This window comes from Xenopus laevis, chromosome 1L, assembly GCF_017654675.1.
Source record: "Xenopus laevis strain J_2021 chromosome 1L, Xenopus_laevis_v10.1, whole genome shotgun sequence".
In the NCBI taxonomy this organism is placed as follows: domain Eukaryota; kingdom Metazoa; phylum Chordata; class Amphibia; order Anura; family Pipidae; genus Xenopus; species Xenopus laevis.
The window spans coordinates 128,182,507-128,201,009 of record NC_054371.1 but is presented as its reverse complement, the minus strand read 5'-3'; the positions used below and the strand labels follow the sequence as shown (position 1 = coordinate 128,201,009).

The following is an 18,503-nucleotide window of genomic DNA, read 5'->3' as shown; positions in this document are numbered from 1 at the left end:
TAAATGAGACATATAGGATAAATGCCCCCCCTCCCCCATTTTGTAACAATAGTGAATACTATATGGTGCTGGTTTTACTTTTGGCAGTAAATGAATATTATCTTTAAAATTAGCCCCTTTTTTGGAACTCCCCATAGATGTTCTCTGGTCCCTGTTACAATGAAGGGTGGACGTGTCCTAACGGTCCCCGTCAGAAGCACAGTAGGAGTTGGACAGCCAATCACAGCCATGCAGTCACACAAGCAAAGACAGACTTCAGTTCCCTATAAGGTCAGCCTAGCTGCTGATTGGTTCCTATCCTACAGTACAGTGTGCGGAGTGCCGCCAGCTCCCCTGCACAGCCTGGGAAAGGCAGCAGGAAGTGGAATAGATGGGCGGGACTAGTAGGGTTTTTGCAGAAATGTTCAATAAAGTAACCAGAAACACAACTTTTTAAAGCACATTCCTCTTGCATCTAAAAGTGTTTAATGCACTGGCACATTCTTGTTTTTTTTACATAACATGTCTCCTTAATACATTGCAACTAGCCATTGGCATGGAGGGACCTTCTACCCTTGGTGTCCATATTACAGATTGTATTGTAGGACTCCACCAGTAAAATGTAAATTTTAATATGAAAAAAGTAAAATTAAAACTATGATAATCAAACAGGAGGCAGTATAAAGCTGAAAATGTGGTTTTAAGCGATGCCGAACATTAAGGCCAGTTTATCAGAAGTTGTATGTGCACCTGATACTGACATTTTTACCTTGCAGTAAATCTTTTTGACTATTACAATTACGATTTAAAATGAAGTTGAGATTACATTACCCAGTGTGAAACTAATTTACAGCAACACATTATTTAATATCATTCTCCCTTGTGGATCTGTGCATAGAAAAGGAGACCAATGAAAAGGCCCTTCGTTTGGCCCAACATACAAAGGGAGCCATGGACCTTTATCTTGGGGACACCCAATCTCACTTATACAAAAGCAGCCAGAAAACTGATGAATCACATTTTGACAGCAGCCAGGAGGCTGCTTTGTCAAAGATGAAAACAGTTGGCCATTCCTACAGAGCTGCAGAACAAGATAGAGGAAGTAAAATGGATGGAATACCTCTCAGCTCTCCATAATGGAACAATATCTAAATACGATGAGATATGGGGTAACTGAACTTACTGCTTTCCCGACGGATGATAGGATCATAAATGGATTCAGGGTATAATACATTACTTAACCTATTTCAGTGCCTTTAAGCCTGTACTTTTGATTTTTTAAATGTTCTTTTTTTCCTTTCATGTTCTAGGTACTTTGTTTTGCTGTTTTGAAAACATAACAGTACGGTAACTGTACCGTACAATTAGACTGTTAAACACAGTCATTTCACTTGAACTAAATGTAGTAGCTGTATTTAATGACTGAAAAAAAAGAGGAGACCAATGTTGGGCATAAAGGACAGAATAAGAGCAATGAGCATGCTTTAAATGTGGTGAAAAGGCATAAAACTGCACTACATTGCAAACACATGTATAAACATTTCTGGATACATAGTCTTACAATTGAAGTATTTCAGTAATGCAATTTGTTGAAGTAGAGTTGATTTGATTTGGAAATGCTTTACATCTATGACTTACAAAAACTACTTTTGTTATATAAAGGTACTTACTTTTACACAGAGAGTTAAAGTTTTCTCTATGTTACATCATCTAGCAACACAGTAACACATCAGCGCCCTTTGAGTAATTTTACCTATGGGATCTGTTATGCGGATACCAGTTATTTGGGAAGCTCAGAACTACAGGAAGGCAATCACCCATAGACAAAATAATTACAGTTTTTAAAAATGATTTCCTTTTTATTTGTGGGGATCAAGTAAAACATACTGTTGTATTATTACATGGATACAATTAATTTAGGCAAAACAATCCTATTGGGTTTAAATATGTTTTAATTTTAGTTTTTTTTGCAGACTGAAGGTATTGAGATCCATATTACAGAAAGACCCTTTATCCTGAAAATCACAGGCAACAAGTACCCTGGATAACAGGTCCCACATGTGTACTAAAATGATATAACTATATTTCTTTAATTTTAATGATACATTTAGGACTATGGGTTCAGAAATGCTGTTGTAGTGATAAATCCCTGAGGTAAATTGCCCTACATATTAGTAAAACTTTCTATGAAATGTGTCCATAGCAATATCTGTACATCGGAATGTTCCTCACACACATAAGCAGATCCTCAAGCTTGGTAACCACAATAGTGAATTTATACCCACAACACTGTCTGTAGTATTGAACAGGTGGTTCTTATTTTTTCCCCTGCCAATCAATATTAATACATTGAGACTAGCCCTTATTACTAATATTCTATCCTTGGTTTAAATAAATATACTATATTCATGGTATTTCTCTGCTGAGAGACAACAGTCCTATAACTTTATGATCTAATAGTAATGATGCATTTAACAAAGCTTTATAATTGGGAGACAAATACGTAACAGATTTCAGTTTTGCAATGAAGGATGTTATTAACATCATAGTTCCTGTAGCAGTGCTGCAAAAGCAGTTGCTGGTACAGCAGTCAGTCACTGTATCTATTGGATGCTGACTGTTTTTAAATTGCTTTACAAACAAACTTGTACTGTTAAAGCCTAAGGGTTAGTTCACACGAGGAGATTTTGTCGCCTGGCGACTAATCGCCTCGTCTTCTGAGCGACAATCTCCCCGAACTGCCTCAGCGTGTCTTCCCATAGGCTATAATGAAAAGTTGCCTGCGCTAAAGAACATGCGGCGATGCGTTTTCTTTTCATTATAGCCTATGGGTAGACACGCGGAGGCAGTTCGGGGAGATTGTCGCTCAAAAGACGAGGCGATTAGTCGCCAGGCGACAAAATCTCCCCGAATCTCTTCGTGTGAACTAACTAACTGAAAAAATTAAAGGACCAGAAACAAATCTCATGAAATAATTTGAGTAGTCTGTACCATGCATCTGTACTACAAAATACGAGATTAACCAACAAAATTCTAAAAGCTAGGAATTCCTATTTCAGATTAGACTTACCTGTCCACTATTAAACCAATCGCTTGTGTTATGTCAGGATTAGCCACCTGTAGACGCTTCCATAGTGACCATACAAATTCCTTGTCAGCCTGAAGAAGAGAATAAACAAAATAACTGGTATCACTTATCAGGGGAAACAGCAAAAGAAGTCATTGATAAACAGTTACAATGTAGGTCAAATGTAGAACAAAGTATTTTTAAAATTTCCATTGTTGTTCAACTGGTTCTTGCACTGCCTTCCGTCTGCCTGAATGAAGAGTTGCCTTCGCTAATTAGCGCAGGTGATTCTTCATTCAAGCAGGCGGAAGGCAGTTCGGGGAGATTGTCGCCCCGCAGAACAGACAATTAGTCGCCAGGCGACTAAATCTCCCCGAATCTGCCCGTCTGCCAAAACCCTTAGACCTACACTTGCAAATAAAATATTCATTGCTTTGTGTAAAATGTTTTTCAACAAGCTTGTGCCATGAATGGCATTATCAAGGTGGGTCCAAAAGTTGTACATGTCACTGCATGGCTGCTTCATATGCTACAACAGGAGCTTACATATTTATCATATAAGAGAATCTGACAACTGCAAGATATAAATACATTTTAGTGATAAAAAAAACTCTCGCTTGCAGTTGATAAGCTACATTACACACTGCCAACAAGTGTTGCAAGAGTCTTACGTAACAAATCAAGCATGTTAAGGGTTCTATAAATATTTATTTGAAATGGCCAAATGAATAGACTTCTTTAAGTAAAAAAACTTTAAAAAGAAACCCTCTAAATAGACATAAATTTTATCAATGTTTTCTACAATATAAAAATTTGCAGCCTGCCAATTAACAAAAGACTTATTCGCTCCTACTGTTAAAAGTTCTGTCCCAGTACTCACAGTCTTTTTTAAGGGAACAATAACACTTAGAAATGAAAGTGTTTTAAAGCAATGAAAATATCATGTACTGTTACCATGCACTGGTTAAAGTGATTTGTGTGCTTCAGAAACACTACTATATTTCATATAAACAAGCTGCTGTGTACCAATGGCGTAAATTGAAAAAAGACTACATGGCACAGATTAAATAGTGGATAACAGATAACACGATTATGTTCTAAAGAGCTTTTGCCTTTTTCTGTTTTTCTATAAACAATAGTAGAGTTTCTGAAGCAAACACAACAGTTTTACTGGTGCAGGGAAACAGGACATGATATTACTTTAAAACACTTATTTTTTTGATGTTACTGTTCCTTTAAAGAACTAAATCCCCATTAGTTGAAAACCCCCATCCCCTTCCCTGCTTTCTCCCTCCATAGTACCTTAGTTAAAAGTGTCCCTGGAATTAACCTTTGCATATTCACGCGCCACAGAGCTCTTGGGCTCCATCTCCAGTATCTTTGGATCTTCTTTTCCTTCGGCAATCCAGAATGGCCCCAATTGTGCATGCGCAAAAAAGTTCTGTGTCGTCGCTCACTTTTGCGAGGAACCCAAAGATACTGAAGATGGTGCCCAAGAGCTTCGCTTCGTAAATATGCCTACCTTAAAGGGGTGATTCACCTTTGAATGAACTTTTAGCATGTCACAGGATGGCCAATTCGAAGCAACTTTTCAACTGGTCTGCATTACTTATTTTTCATAGTTTTTGAATGATTTGCCTTCTTCTTCTGACTCTTTCCAGCTTTCAAATGGAGGGTCACTGACCCATCTAATAAACCAATGCTCTGTAAAGCTACAAATGTATTGTTATTGTTTCTTTTTATTACTCATCTTTCTATTCCGGCCACTCCTATTAATATTCCATTCTCTTATTCAAATCAGTGCATGGTTGCTAGAATAATTTGGACCTTAGTAACCAGACTGCTGAAATTTCAATCTGCTGAATAAAAAGCTAAATAACTCAAAAACCACAAATAATAAAAAAAAATTAAACCAATTGCAAATGGTCTCAGAATATCACTCTCTATATCACACTAACAGTTAACTCAAAGGTGAACAACCCCTTTAATGCCTGGGACATTTTGTCAACTAATGTACTATGGAGGGAGAAAGCAGGGAAGGGGACCAATTGAGGGAAGGGGGTGGGGATTTTTGATTAATGGGGGGTTTAATTCTCCTTTAAAGGCTGAGAAAATCTCTCCCTTTTATAGTCCGTTATTGTAGCTGTGAAGACAAACAGTGTAATGCCCACACATTGTCAAACAACAGTTGCATCTATTTTAAAGAAAAACAATAGAAACTAACACTTCTCTTATAAGTCTTAGCACCTCAGTTAAAAAAAAAAAGAATAAAGGCCCTTTATACAACATAACAATGTAATATACACTGATCTGGTTGTAGATGAGCATTCTAAGTGTTTCAGACTCGTGTGTATTTATTTTGCTTAATTATTAAACAGCTTTTCAAACATCTTGGCACAATTAATAGACATGCTAAAATTGCTCCCTTAATGGTTACAGGAGCCAAAGAACATCTTTAAAAAGAAAACTCTACATCCCGCCTGAAATTGGCACAGGAAGCAGGATTTCCAGCTGTCCAGCCCTGCGAGGAATCCATCTGCAGCATACACAAGGATTGTCAAGTATACTTGTTTCACGCCTGCTGATCAGAAAGCTCTCTGCGTATTTTAAGTCTACCAACAGCATGTTTCAAAGAAAATGTAAGATATGCCAATGGAGTGATGACAAAATTGCAGATTAATCAAAACATACACAACCTCTTCATATAGCCAGTATTGTTTATTTTGATACATTTAAGACATCTATAATACAATAATAAACATAAATGTGCATTAAGTTGTTAAACTTTCTTGAAACCAATTTTAATTTTGAATTACAATTAGTCCACTGTCCATATTTGACCCAACAGTCTTAAGGTGGCCATACACGGATAGATCCGCTCGTTTGGCGATGTCGCCAAACGAGCGGATCTCCCTCCGATATGCCCACCTTGAGGTGGGCAATATCGGGCTGATCCGATCGTGGGCCCTAGGGCCCAACGATTGGATCCTAGCGTTCGCCAAACGGGCGGTCGGATCGCGGGACCGCATCAACGAACAGATGCGGCCGCGATCCGACGGGATTTTTAATCCCATCCGATCGAGATCTGGCCGACTTTCGGCCAGATCTCGATCGGGCAAGCCCGTCGGGGGCCCCCATACACGGGCCAATAAGCTGCCGACTCGGTCTGTCGGCAGCTTTTATCGGCCCGTGTATGGCCACCTTTATTTTGGTACAAGTATGGGATCCGTTATCCAGAAAGCCCCAAATTACGGAATGCCCGTCTCCCATAGACTCAATTTTATCCAAATAATCCACATTTTTAAAAATGATTTCCTTTTTCTCTGTAACAATAAAACAGTACGTTGTACTTCATCCCAACTAACATATAATTAATCTTTATTGGAAGCAAAACCAGCCTATTGGGTTTAATGTTTACATGATTTTCTAGTAGACTTAAGGTATGAATAACCAAATAACGGACAGATTCCTTATCCGGAAAACCCCAGGTCCCAAACCTATATATGAATTTGCTGATACAGGGTCAGCAACATCAGCTAAGCAAGTGACATGCTACAAATGGAACACTTGTGTATAAACTATAGTAAGAATAACATCTATTCAAGAGATATTCCAGTTATCCGCTATTTCAAGGTCAGTAATTTGAATATACCAACACTTTTGGAAACTGTGGCCAATATACTTTCACTAAAAATGTAACTTTTTTTGAAAAAAAAAAAAAATACACAATTAAACATTTTTATAAACAGCTGCTCTGATACCGCTCTATAACTCATTAAATGCCCATGTGGCATTGCATATGTGGGGAAAATATGCAAATGGTAAAATACTAAAATATTAAAAATGGAGCATTTGGAAAATAAACTCCTTGGTGACATCTATTATTTTAATATTATCATATTTTATAATAGGGGTACATTATTCCCTATATAGTACACATTGGCACATTGGGCCTATTTATTATGTTGTGTAAAATGAAATTTGCCAAAAAAATAAGTGTAAAAAGCATGTGTAAAATAAATGGCAAATTTATCAAGATGTGGTTTATTTTATACTGTGGAAACAGATTTGCCACCATTATTTTACACCAATTCGGACCTTTGTAAGTAAGTTCCAGCAGAAGTACAAAAAAAGGGGGGTTGTGGGTGCACTCCTAAGGCCATATAAAAACATATTTAAGTACAATAATCCCCTGTCTAAATAATTCAATGAATATGCAAGTGCATGTATTTAAAAAAGAAAAACGTTTTTTTTTTGTTACAAAGTTATGATCATAAAGTTGATAAGCCACATCAAGGTAAACCCCATACGGTGGTCCCTAACTTGTTTACCTGTAATCAACATATAAAAGTCATATACCTCTCTGCTTAACAGCATTACTTAGAGTAAATATCTCCTGAAGCTTGGTTTCAATCTGTGGACTATATATATCTGCATATGTGGTTTTTAAAAGGGAGACTGCCTAAACCAACGCCATTTTTTTACTTTGCCTTTATTATAGTCTCTTATCACATTTTTTTAAATGTCAAGCAAAATGAACTTTAATTACACTAGATCAATTATTTGAATCTTGTTTCCTTGAGTCTGGGAATTCATAATTATAGCAAGAAGACAGGAGCCATTTTTTGGACACTGTTATAAGGCGAGCCTTGCATCATCTCAAAATCTTGTTTGTGCACCAGAATGGGGGACCTGATGTCCATCCCCATGCCCTGGCTACACAATTAAACGTGAACAGGAATGTGTGGAGAAAGCAATTGTCTGCCCCACCTCTATGCCTAGGCATAGAGGAGGGCAGACAATATTTGATTAACAGCTGATATTTTTAAATGAGCTTAGAACAGCTATGAATGCTTTAATACAAATAGAAATAGGATTTTATGTTTCATTTGAAAAGGACTTTTTATTATACAGATTTTTGTGTCTGGGTGACAGGTCCACTTTAAGGCCCGCTTGCTGCTCATACAAGAAAAATACATAAAAACTTCTAATATTAGTTTTTTCCCCACATAGAAACTAAAAATAGAAAGGCATGGCCAATACTGTAATCAGTCAGTGGAGTTAATGTTATAAACCAACAGCCTATAGGATAAAATAACTCACAAATTAAACAGGTTGAATAGATTGCTATCAAAAAAAAAAAAAAGAAAACAAAAGCAGAGCTACCACAAGGCATATTATCATATTGAATTATAATAAATGATTTAATATTTTCCTTTCATCGTCTTCATTTAAATAATTTCTCTTTGTATTGTCCCCATTAATATTGGATGCAGCTAAAAGAATGTGTTTTTGTAGAATGGAAACTGACAAAAAAGGGACTCCTCTAACACACTGATGTGCCACTGAGACAGTAACAGGAATTGTAATTCAATTTCTTGCAGTTTAATCTTAAACGATTTAGACTGTAGATGGTTTAAGTGTATGTATGGTTAAAAAAAAGGCATTAATTCCGTTTATGTTGATTCTAAGCATTGGATAGTAAGAAAACAAAGTACATTCAAAATAAGACTAAGCAATGCGGTTGGTAGAATGGGAGCCTGCAGATGTTGAGAACTACAACTCCCACTACACCGCATAGGGCTGAATGGAGATGCATACCTGGCACTGAGACAACTCTTCAGTCAAATGTTCTACTTCCTCTTCAAGTTTAAGAACGTGTTCTTGATTATTTTGCTTTGCTGCCATGCTTGCAGAATAAAACGGTCTCTTTAGCAAATCCTAGAAGGAAAAAAAATGAGCTTATGAACTTCACTTCACAGTCCATCTCTAGGATTATGAAACAGTTTCCATCTGCTGAAATAAAATAGGGCCACACTTCTGATCTAACAATCCCTATTTCCTGCATGGGGTTCATTGCAGCAAGCAGTAAAAAAAATCCAAAATTATTTTTTAAATATGTTAATAGTAAAAAAATGAAGCAGGAAGGGGTGGGACCCTTCCTATCAGAGGGGGGTCAGCTGGTTGATGAAAAAATAAAAGCGCAGATTCTGAACTCATATTTTTCATCTGTCTACACAAATGAGGAACCAGTAAGTGAAGGTTTCCTTCTTAACAGTCCCAATTCTAGTAATACAACTAATGATGCATGGTTCACACATGAAGAAATTCAAAAGAGACTAGAACATGTTAAGATTAACAAAGGTCCAGGGCCAGATGGTATTCATCCCAGGGTAATTAGCGAGCTTAGCTCTGTGATTGCCAAAGCTCTTTACTTAATTTTTCAGGATTCATTGAGATCTGGCATAGTGCCGAGAGACTGGCGAATTGCTAATTTGGTGTCTCTATTCAAAAAAGGATCCCGTTCTCAGCCTTAAAACTATAGGCCAGTTAGTCTGACGTCAGTGGTAGGAAAGCTTTTCGAAGGGTTAATAAAGGATAAGATACTGGACTTCATAGCAAATCATTATACTTTGAGTTTGTGCCAGCATGGTGTTATGCGTAATAGATCTTGCCAGACTAACTTAATTTCTTTTTATGAGAAGGTAAGTAGAGACCTCGATTCTGGGATGGCAGTGGATGTGATTTACTTAGGCTTTGCTAAAGCATTTGATACAGTGCCACACAAAAGGTTACTGGTTAAATTAAGGAATGTTGGCCTGGAACATAGTATTTGTACCTGGATAGAGAAATGGCTAAAAGATATACTACAAAGAGTGGTGGTAAATGGAACATTTTCTAATTGGACCAGTGTTGTTAGTGGAGTACCGCAGGGCTCTGTACTAGGTCCCTTGCTTTTCAACTTGTTTATTAACGACCTGGAGGTGGGCATTGAAAGTAGTTTCTATTTTTGCAGATGATACTAAATTGTGCAGAACTATAGGTTCCATGCAGGATGCTGCCACTTTGCAGAGTGATTTGTCTAAATTGGAAAACTGGGCAGCAAACTGGAAAATGAGGTTCAATGTTGATAAATGCAAGGTTATGCACTTTGGCAAAAATAATATAAATGCAAGTTATACACTAAATGGCAGTGTGTTGGGAGTTTCCTTAAATGAGAAGGATCTAGGGGTCTTTGTAGATAACACATTGTCTAATTCTGGGCAGTGTCATTCTGTGGCTACTAAAGCAAATAAAGTTCTGTCTTGCATAAAAAAGGGCATTAACTCAAGGGATGAAAACATAATTATGCCTCTTTATAGGTCCCTGGTAAGGCCTCATCTGGAGTATGCAGTGCAGTTTTGGACTCCAGTCCTTAAGAGGGATATAAAAGAGCTGGAGAGAGTGCAGAGACGTGCAACTAAATTGGTTAGAGGGATGGAAGACTTAAATTATGAGGGTAGACTGTCAAGGTTGGGGTTGTTTTCTCTGGAAAAAAGGCGCTTGCGAGGGGACATGATTACACTTTACAAGTACATTAGAGGACATTAAAGACAAATAGCAGGGGACCTTTTTACCCATAAAGTGGATCACCGTACCAGAGGCCACCCCTTTAGACTAGAAGTAAAGAACTTTAATTTGAAGCAACGTAGGGGGTTCACAGTAAGGACAGTGAGGTTGTGGAATGCACTGCCAGGTGATGTTGTGATGGCTGATTCAGTTAATGCCTTTAAGAGTGGCTTGGATGATTTTTTGGACAGACATAATATCAAAGGCTATTGTGATACTAAGCTCTATAGTTAGTACAGGTATGGGTATATAGAATTTAATTAAAAGTAGGGAGGGGTGTGTGTATGGATGTTGGGTTTTCATTTGGATGGGGTGGAACTTGATGGACTTTGTCTTTTTTTTAACCCAATTTAACTATGTAACTATTATAAAAGCCTAATCCTAAAAACCTTCATTCAAATCATACTACAGGTATGGGATGTGTTATCAACTGGGGGTTTCCAGATAACAGATCTTTCCATAATTTGGATCTTCATAACTTAAGGGGGTTATTTATCAAAGGTCGAGTTTTAGAGGTTTGTGAGGTTTTTATACCTCAAATGAACGCACAACTTGAATTTTTTTGGATTTAAGAAAAAAACTCGGATAGGAAAAAGTCAAATCAGTGAATTCGGGTGAAGAACACGAAAACTTAATAGAGTTTTCGGCTAAAAGAAAAACTTGAATCGCTCGGATTGATCACTGAAAAAAACAAAACATAATGAAGGTTACAAAAATCTTCAAATGATTAAAGGGACCTCTGCCATTGACTTCTACAAGACCTCGACAGGTTTTAGCTGAAGTATTTTTCGATTTGAGCTATTTACAGCTTCGGGTATACTCAATCTCGAAAAATGTGAGTATTTTTTTTTCAACCCAAAAATTCTAATTTTAACTGCAAAATACCATTGAAAACTCAAATTTTTGTAAGTAAAAATCAATTCAACCTTGGATAACGCCTTAAGTCTACTTCTAAATCATATAAACTTTAAATAAACCCAATAGGCTGGTTTTGCTTCCAATAAGGATGAATTATATCTTAGTTTGTATCAAGTATGAAGTATTGTTTTATCATTACAGAGAAAAATGAAATCATTTTTTAAAAACTTGGATTATTTGGATAAAATGGAGTCTATGGGAGATGGCCTTACTGTAATACGGAGCTTTATGGACAACAGGTTTCTAGCTAACGGATCCCATACTTATATTAACTTTTGAGACCTGTTACTAAAATCTAAAAGCCCAAAAGTGTGGGGAAAAAATAAGTGGCTTGCTGCTACATCTCATTTCTGCATGGCAATTGTTAACCACATCAATAAACAACTCTATGATTCTTTATCGCTCTGTACAAATGGGAAAGACATACAAGGACTGCATAGGAAAAAAAACTGACAATAACCCATTTTTTTCCAGTATTCACAGCATTCCTGTTTGCAGATACCTACAGGGAATCAAGGGGCAAGTTTACTGAAGTTTACTGAACTCATCCACCAGGTAGAAATCACATTCTGTGAAAGCCTGACTGACTGAAAGCCTACTGTGTGTATGCAGCCCTTTGGCTTGTGGAAAATGATGCAGTGTGGATAGGTAATGCAGATAACGGAAAAGAATACTTTACTTGTTCCACAAACACTGCAGCCTTGCTTAATACTGTCCCATGTGTGTATTTTACACATACCTGCCAACTGTCCAGTTTTGAGCGGGACAGTCCTGCTCAACCCACAGTCCCGCTTTAGTACTGGAAAGTCCCAATTTCTCTGCACTGAACTGGAAAGTACCTATTTCTCTGCACTGAAGAGGAAAGTCTCTATTTCTCTTCACTGAAGGAGATAGTCCATATTTCTTTTCACTGAAGGAGCAAGTCCCTATTTCTCTTCACTGAAGGAGAAAGTCCCTATTTTTCTGCACCGAACAGCCAAAAGAGATACAATGTTTCTTACTTAATTGGTTCTTGGCAGAGAGCCCAGAATAGATACTTGATACATTTTTAACAGTTTTGTCCCTTGGGAGAAGTTAGACTCTTTAGGCGCTGGTTACTCTTTTAGCTCAATTAGGCAGGTAGACACTTTTGCTGAAATTTAAGTCACTTATTCTGAAATATACCCTACTGTTGGCAATACAGTGCATCTGGGGGTGCGTCAAGGGTGGGTGGCTGAACGGCACCATAGCGGTTAACATTGATAGAATGTAACGCTGACAACTGAATCTACATAGGCAGGGCTTTAAACTGTACACTTCCTTTCTTCTGAGGGTTACTTCACGAATTGCTTTGGCCTGATATAATTGGTGTCCACGTTTCAATTCTATCTGACAAGTAGTTGTAACCTGTACAATTTCACAGTCATTTAACCCTTTGGGTAACGGAGGGCGACTACTATGGGCCTTTTGCTCTAACTCACAGGACTTAATGTAGCGAATCCCCACTATGATGCTTCTCATATGATCTTATCAGTTCTGAACACGATCAATCCTTAAGCATCTGGGATATACTACACAATCCAGCAAATAATGTGCTCCTCCTGATTGTAATTTTAATAATTTTGGTTTTCACCCTTGGTGTCATTTTAATACATACTAATAAAGGTTAAGTTTTACCTTTTTGTTCATGGGATTTATGGAGTAACAAATGGGGTGGTGCAATCTTTTGGTCATTCTTTACTCTCTGTAGAACATTTATGAGAAGTTAGACTCACAGCTTAAAGGGCAATTCACCTTCATTAGTAAAACTGTAATAAAACATAAAAACTTCAGAAATGTGTTCAAACTTTCATAACCTGGCAAATTTTGTAAAATGGGCATGGTAATTAGGGGGTGTGGCTGCAAAAAAAGGGCGTGGCTGCAAAATTTGTCCCTCTTTCCGTTTCCAAAATGTTGGGAGGTATGCACCCATCAGTCAGTGCTGCAAAATTAAACCACCGTTTTAAAGGGGTTGTTCACCTTCAAATTAACTGTTGGTATGATGTAGAGAGTGATATTCTTAGACAATTTGCAAATGGTCTTCATTTTTTAATATTTGTGGTTTTTGAGTTATTTAGCTTTTTATTCAGCAGCTCTCCAGTTTGCAGTTTCAGCAATCTGGTTGCTAGGGTCCAAATTAGCCTAGCAACCATGCACTGATTTAAGAGACTGGAATATGAATAGGAGAGGACCTGCATAGAAAGATGAGTAATAAAAAGTAGCAATAACAATAATTGTATAGCTTTACAGAGCATTTGTTTTTAGATGGGGTCAGTGACCCCCATTTGAAAGCTGAGAAGAATCAAATAACTAAAAAAAAACTATAAAAAAATAAATTAAGACCAATTGAAACGCTGCTTAGAATTGAGCATTCTATAACATACCAAAAGTTAAAGTTACTTCAACTTTAAAAGTCACATACTAAAAGTTACTTAAACCACCCCTTTAAGTATACTGAAAACAAACTAAAATAAATGTATTGTGTGACTATATCAATTATAAATTCTGTGTCTTATAAAATAAATTCAAACGTGCACACAGTTTTTAAAAACTACACAAAGAAGAAGAATTTGAAGGCCACCAACTAGGCGATAATGCACAGATAAAACCGCAGAGGTACTTTGAGTCCTGCGTATATCTGAAGCAATGTGTGAGTTTCACTGGGTAACCCGCTGCTGGTGTGAGTGAATTTACCTGGGTTGGGTTTTTACTATGCTAAAAAGCACCTCTTCCTTTGCTTTCCTCCCACCTCACTGATTACATCACTTCCTTATTTTGGAGCAGGTGAAGGGAAGAGGGTTGACATGCAAATGGGCTGTTATGGGTAGGTTGAAGCTCAGGGCCAGTTCGTTTGGGTGTAGGTATTAATTGAGGGTCCAGTCACTAGACAAGGCCACAATCCTGCAAGCTGTAATTGAGGAGTGCTTGGGTCACAATGGTATTTGTGGTGAGAAGCTGGTAACAGTAATCAAAATTAGAGAACACAAAATGAATACTTACAGGACTGGAAACACCATATATTGATATTATTAATCTGGCCCAACCTTCTACAGGTATGCAATCTGTTTTCCAAAATGCTTGAGACATGAGTTTTGAATAAGGGGTCTTTCCATAATGTGATAAACTTTGATTCAAGGCATCAAAAACATTTTAAAACCAAAAAGGATTGTTAGAAAATGTTTTGTGTCTGTGTGGGTTTCCTCCAGGTACTCTGGTTTCCTCCCACGCTACCAAACACATACAGGAATGTTATTTGAATGTTTAGATTGTAAACGCCACTGGGGAATGGATTGATGTAAATGGTATATAATCTTTATAAAGTTATGCAGAAATGTGTCAGCACTAAATAAATACCAGTAAACAAATACTTACAAAATATTACTTGTGCTAGTGTAGCGTATCAGAGTATTAGGGATGTGATCATTACTTGGGGGTTTAGTAGCTCTTAGGAAGTAACTATGAACAATGAACTGAACTGTGCCGTTAAATACCCCATCTGGAGTAATCTGTGAGAGAGTGCATCAGCTAGCCTGGGCTTTGACAGACCCCATGTGTGCATGCTGCAGTGTGATTTTTTTCTTACAAAGGTGCAGCAGTAAAGGAGTATTCTTGTTTAGTGATTAAATTTAGTGATATCAAGTACAAGTTCCTTTCCTATTAATATAAATAAAAAGAGTTGAGATGCATTGATTCCAACCAAAGCACAATCTGCAAGGAGTTTGTTTTCCCTGTACTTGCACGGGTTTTTGCCAAGTACTTCTAGTTCCCTTCCACATTGTAAAAACATACAGGCACATTAACTGGTTCCTAATAAAGCGGACCATAGCATGTGTGAATGTGATGGAGACCTCAGATTGTAAGATCAACTGGAGCAGGGACTGATGTGAATGATATATCTTTTGGAATATGCTGCCACTATTAAAATAAAAAATAATAATAATAATATAGCCACTATGTATTTCAGAGATATTTGAATAATGAAATATATGCAAAGATGATACAGGTACCCTATCTATATTTATTGCTATCCTGCAAATGCAATAATATTTTATTTGAAAAATATTATTTTGTTGCAATCTGTTAGTGATTAGCGCATCTGTGTCTAATCAAAACCCCACTCAGATTTTGTGTTCAATGGAACCTTAAATAATGCATATTCATGAACTGCACCCAAAACCCAGATCATTTTTATTTTTAAATAAAAATCACCATGCATTCTAGAAACAATAGTGTGCATAACAATTGACCATTTTTAAGTACCATCAATTTTATTTTTTGGTGGTACGATCCTTTTGCTGAAACCTGGATAGCAAAAAAACTATGGTCTCATCTGATTAAAAGTTAAACCATTCTTTTAAGGAAAAGGAAAGGTTAAAACTACGTAAGCCTTATCAGAAAGGACCACCTAAATATACCAGTAAACCCTCAAAGAAGTGCTGCTCTGAGTCCTCTGTCAAAAGAAACACTACATTTCTTTCCTTCTATTGTGTACACATGGGCTTCTGTATCAAACTTCCTGCCTTCAGCTTAAAACTCCTTGCCTTGGGCGTGAGCATACTCCGTTTGCTCCTCTTCCCTCCCCTCCCCTTCCCCTTCTCTTCTGTAATCTGAGCCCAGAGCTATAAGTGAGCAGGGGGAGACCCAGGCAGGAAGTGATGCCACACCAAGCTAATACTGCAGCTGCTATCCTAAACAAACAGAGAGCTTGTAGAGCTTTTTACTCAGGTATGGTAAAACATTCTACAGAATAAATATAGCATTCTAGCTTGCACTATTGCAGCTAATCTATTTGTACGTATGGGTATGCAGTAGATAAATTGCCCTGAGTTTTCTCTATGGCAACTATAATAAGGGGAATGCTGGTAAACATGGGTGTGAAAATATATCTGCACTCAAACACAGGGACACAGGTTAAAAAAATTCCCACATATAAGAATTCTAAAAGTTCCAAGGCATCACAATAGTGGCTTTAAAGGAAAACGATACCCCCCAAACAATGTAGGTCTCTATAAAAAGATATTGCATAAACAGCTCATATGTAAAACCCTGCATCATGTAAATAAACCATTTTCATAATAATATACTTTTCTAGTAGGGTATGTCCCATTGGGTAATCATAAATAGAAAATTGCCATTTTAAAAAAAATAAGGGCCACCCCCTGGGATCATACAATTCACAGTGCACACAAACATACCAACAAACCATACTTCTTAGGTCACATGAGCCAATTAACAGACAGAGTTCTGTCTTTTGCTTCCACAATTCTTCCTGTTACAGTTAGAGCTGTAGTATCTCTGGTCAAGTGATCTCAGAGGCAGCACAAAGACAATCACAAAATGGTGGTTCAAGGCAAGAGATGTAAAAGGGCAAGATTTACTTAAACATATATTCCAGTTTGGTAAGATTCTTTAATTTGTCACTTAATATTATATAAACTGTTGCTTAAGTGTTCATTTTGGGGGTATAGTTTTCCTTTAACAGCAAGTCCATGTGTGGGGGAGAAATTAAGTTCTGGCCACATGCCAGAGTCCTCGGTTGGTTCCGCCGGGCATAAAAGTGCCCAACCTGGACTCAATGACTGGCAATTGGACCAAAACCTGCCTATATGCTTTGCCTTGGTCCCAGGCCTGTTACCCTACCTGAAGGGGGGGTTACATTTATTACTGACCGGAGAATCACATGAACCAGAAGTCAAAGTGAGCCTGAAGTGAACTAGGTTATAAAAAAAGGTTTCCAGCACATTCTACTTCCATAGATGAGCAATATGTCAGCTAAAGGAACAAAGCTTTTCAAAGAACACAAAGTTGACAAGCCACATGACAGATGCTGCATGTGAAATATGAAGCGTGATAAAGAGTGCAAAAAAGCAACACCTCCACATCTGGAAGCATGCCAGCACCTGAGGAATAAGGTGAGAAGGTAACTGGCCCTGGAGTGCTGTTCATCCACTATCCCCTCTCTGCCTTGTCTCCAGGCCCACTTATTAGGCATCACCTTGGAATTCTGAAATAAAAGACACAAAGGGTAGGACTACATGGATGTTTTCGGCACGATCCAACGCTCTGCGACAAATCGCATACGATGGAAATAAGGAATAAGCAATGTCGGATGAAGTCACAGCGTTGATCCGATTGTCGGATGCAGAAGCAGCGTGTAGCGTCTGCATCCAACAGTCATGTCGCGTCGGATCAACGATGCGACTTTATCAGAGAATGCATTCACTTCCCGATTTAACGCCGGCGTTTTGTCGCATCGTGCCAAAACCGTCCATGTAGTCCTACCCTAAAGGTGGCCATATACGGGCAGATTTAAGCTGACAATCTTATTGGTTGCTATGGGTTACTGCACGAAGCAAATCATTGTAAGGGAACTCTTTCATGACTTCTAATATTTTTAGAAATGACAGCAGAGGATATAATATATAAAAACGTGTTATTATTATATACCCACTGTCGTAAACTATCGGTATATTAGAACCTGAGAGTTCCATGAGCTGTATACAATAAAAAGAAGGTCATGTTACTCCTCTGTGTCTCATATCCTTTTATTTTACATTGCCGGTTACGTACCGCCCAACAGTGCCACTCTTCATAACGCACTTCCAAATCGCTGTTCAAATTTCCCGCAACTCCGTTCAAATAACTAATTCCTCGGTTCCTGACAGCTTGCTCAGCCAGACATCGGAAGTCACAGTCTCGCGAGACCGTGACGTCGGAATGAAGGTTTATAAGTGCCGGGACGCAAGGCACAATGATAGTGACGCGCTGGGGGATGTGATAGTTTGTTGGCTGTTACGTTAAAGGCGCTATCAGGCGGTAGTTTGCGCGGGAGGCGGCGGGCAAACGCTGCTGCATTAAAAACGTCGCGGTGGTTGCTAGCCCTATCGACTGCCTTCAAATCGAAGCACCCATAGTTAACTGAAACTGATTTATTCATTGTTTTAGTCTGCTCAGTAGAAGTTGTTCTTGTGCCAAAGAACAGAAAACAATTTCTGGTGGTTACCAGCAATAGCCATCACTACTCAGGCCCTATCTCGTTTTGTTTTGTTTTTCCTGGCTAACCTTTACTCTCAATTAGAAGGAACTGAGTGTTCGTGCAAGCTAGTGCAAAATGACACTAGGGGGCACATTT

At 38.0% G+C, this 18,503-nt stretch overlaps 1 protein-coding gene across 5 annotated transcripts in view; it reads right to left on the bottom strand.

Annotated features, from left to right (window-relative positions):
• The window catches only part of cntln.L (centlein L homeolog), a 135,528-nt gene extending 117,426 nt beyond the window's left edge, over nucleotides 1-18,102 (bottom strand). For 2 of the 5 annotated variants that reach the window (XM_018257341.2, XM_018257332.2), the window contains exons 1-3: nucleotides 13,010-13,081; nucleotides 8,648-8,767; nucleotides 3,050-3,138 (exon numbers count right to left, since the gene is read on the bottom strand). In XM_018257341.2, the coding sequence (XP_018112830.1) occupies nucleotides 3,050-3,138; nucleotides 8,648-8,767; nucleotides 13,010-13,066 (266 nt within the window). In that variant the 5' untranslated portion in view covers nucleotides 13,067-13,081. Of the gene's footprint in view, nucleotides 1-3,049; nucleotides 3,139-8,647; nucleotides 8,768-13,009; nucleotides 13,123-14,065; nucleotides 14,089-17,941 lie in introns of those variants that run through there. The other 3 variants (XM_018257347.2, XM_018257356.2, XM_018257324.2) reach the window with 3 other exon arrangements.
• Between the last annotated feature and the right edge of the window lie 401 nt (nucleotides 18,103-18,503).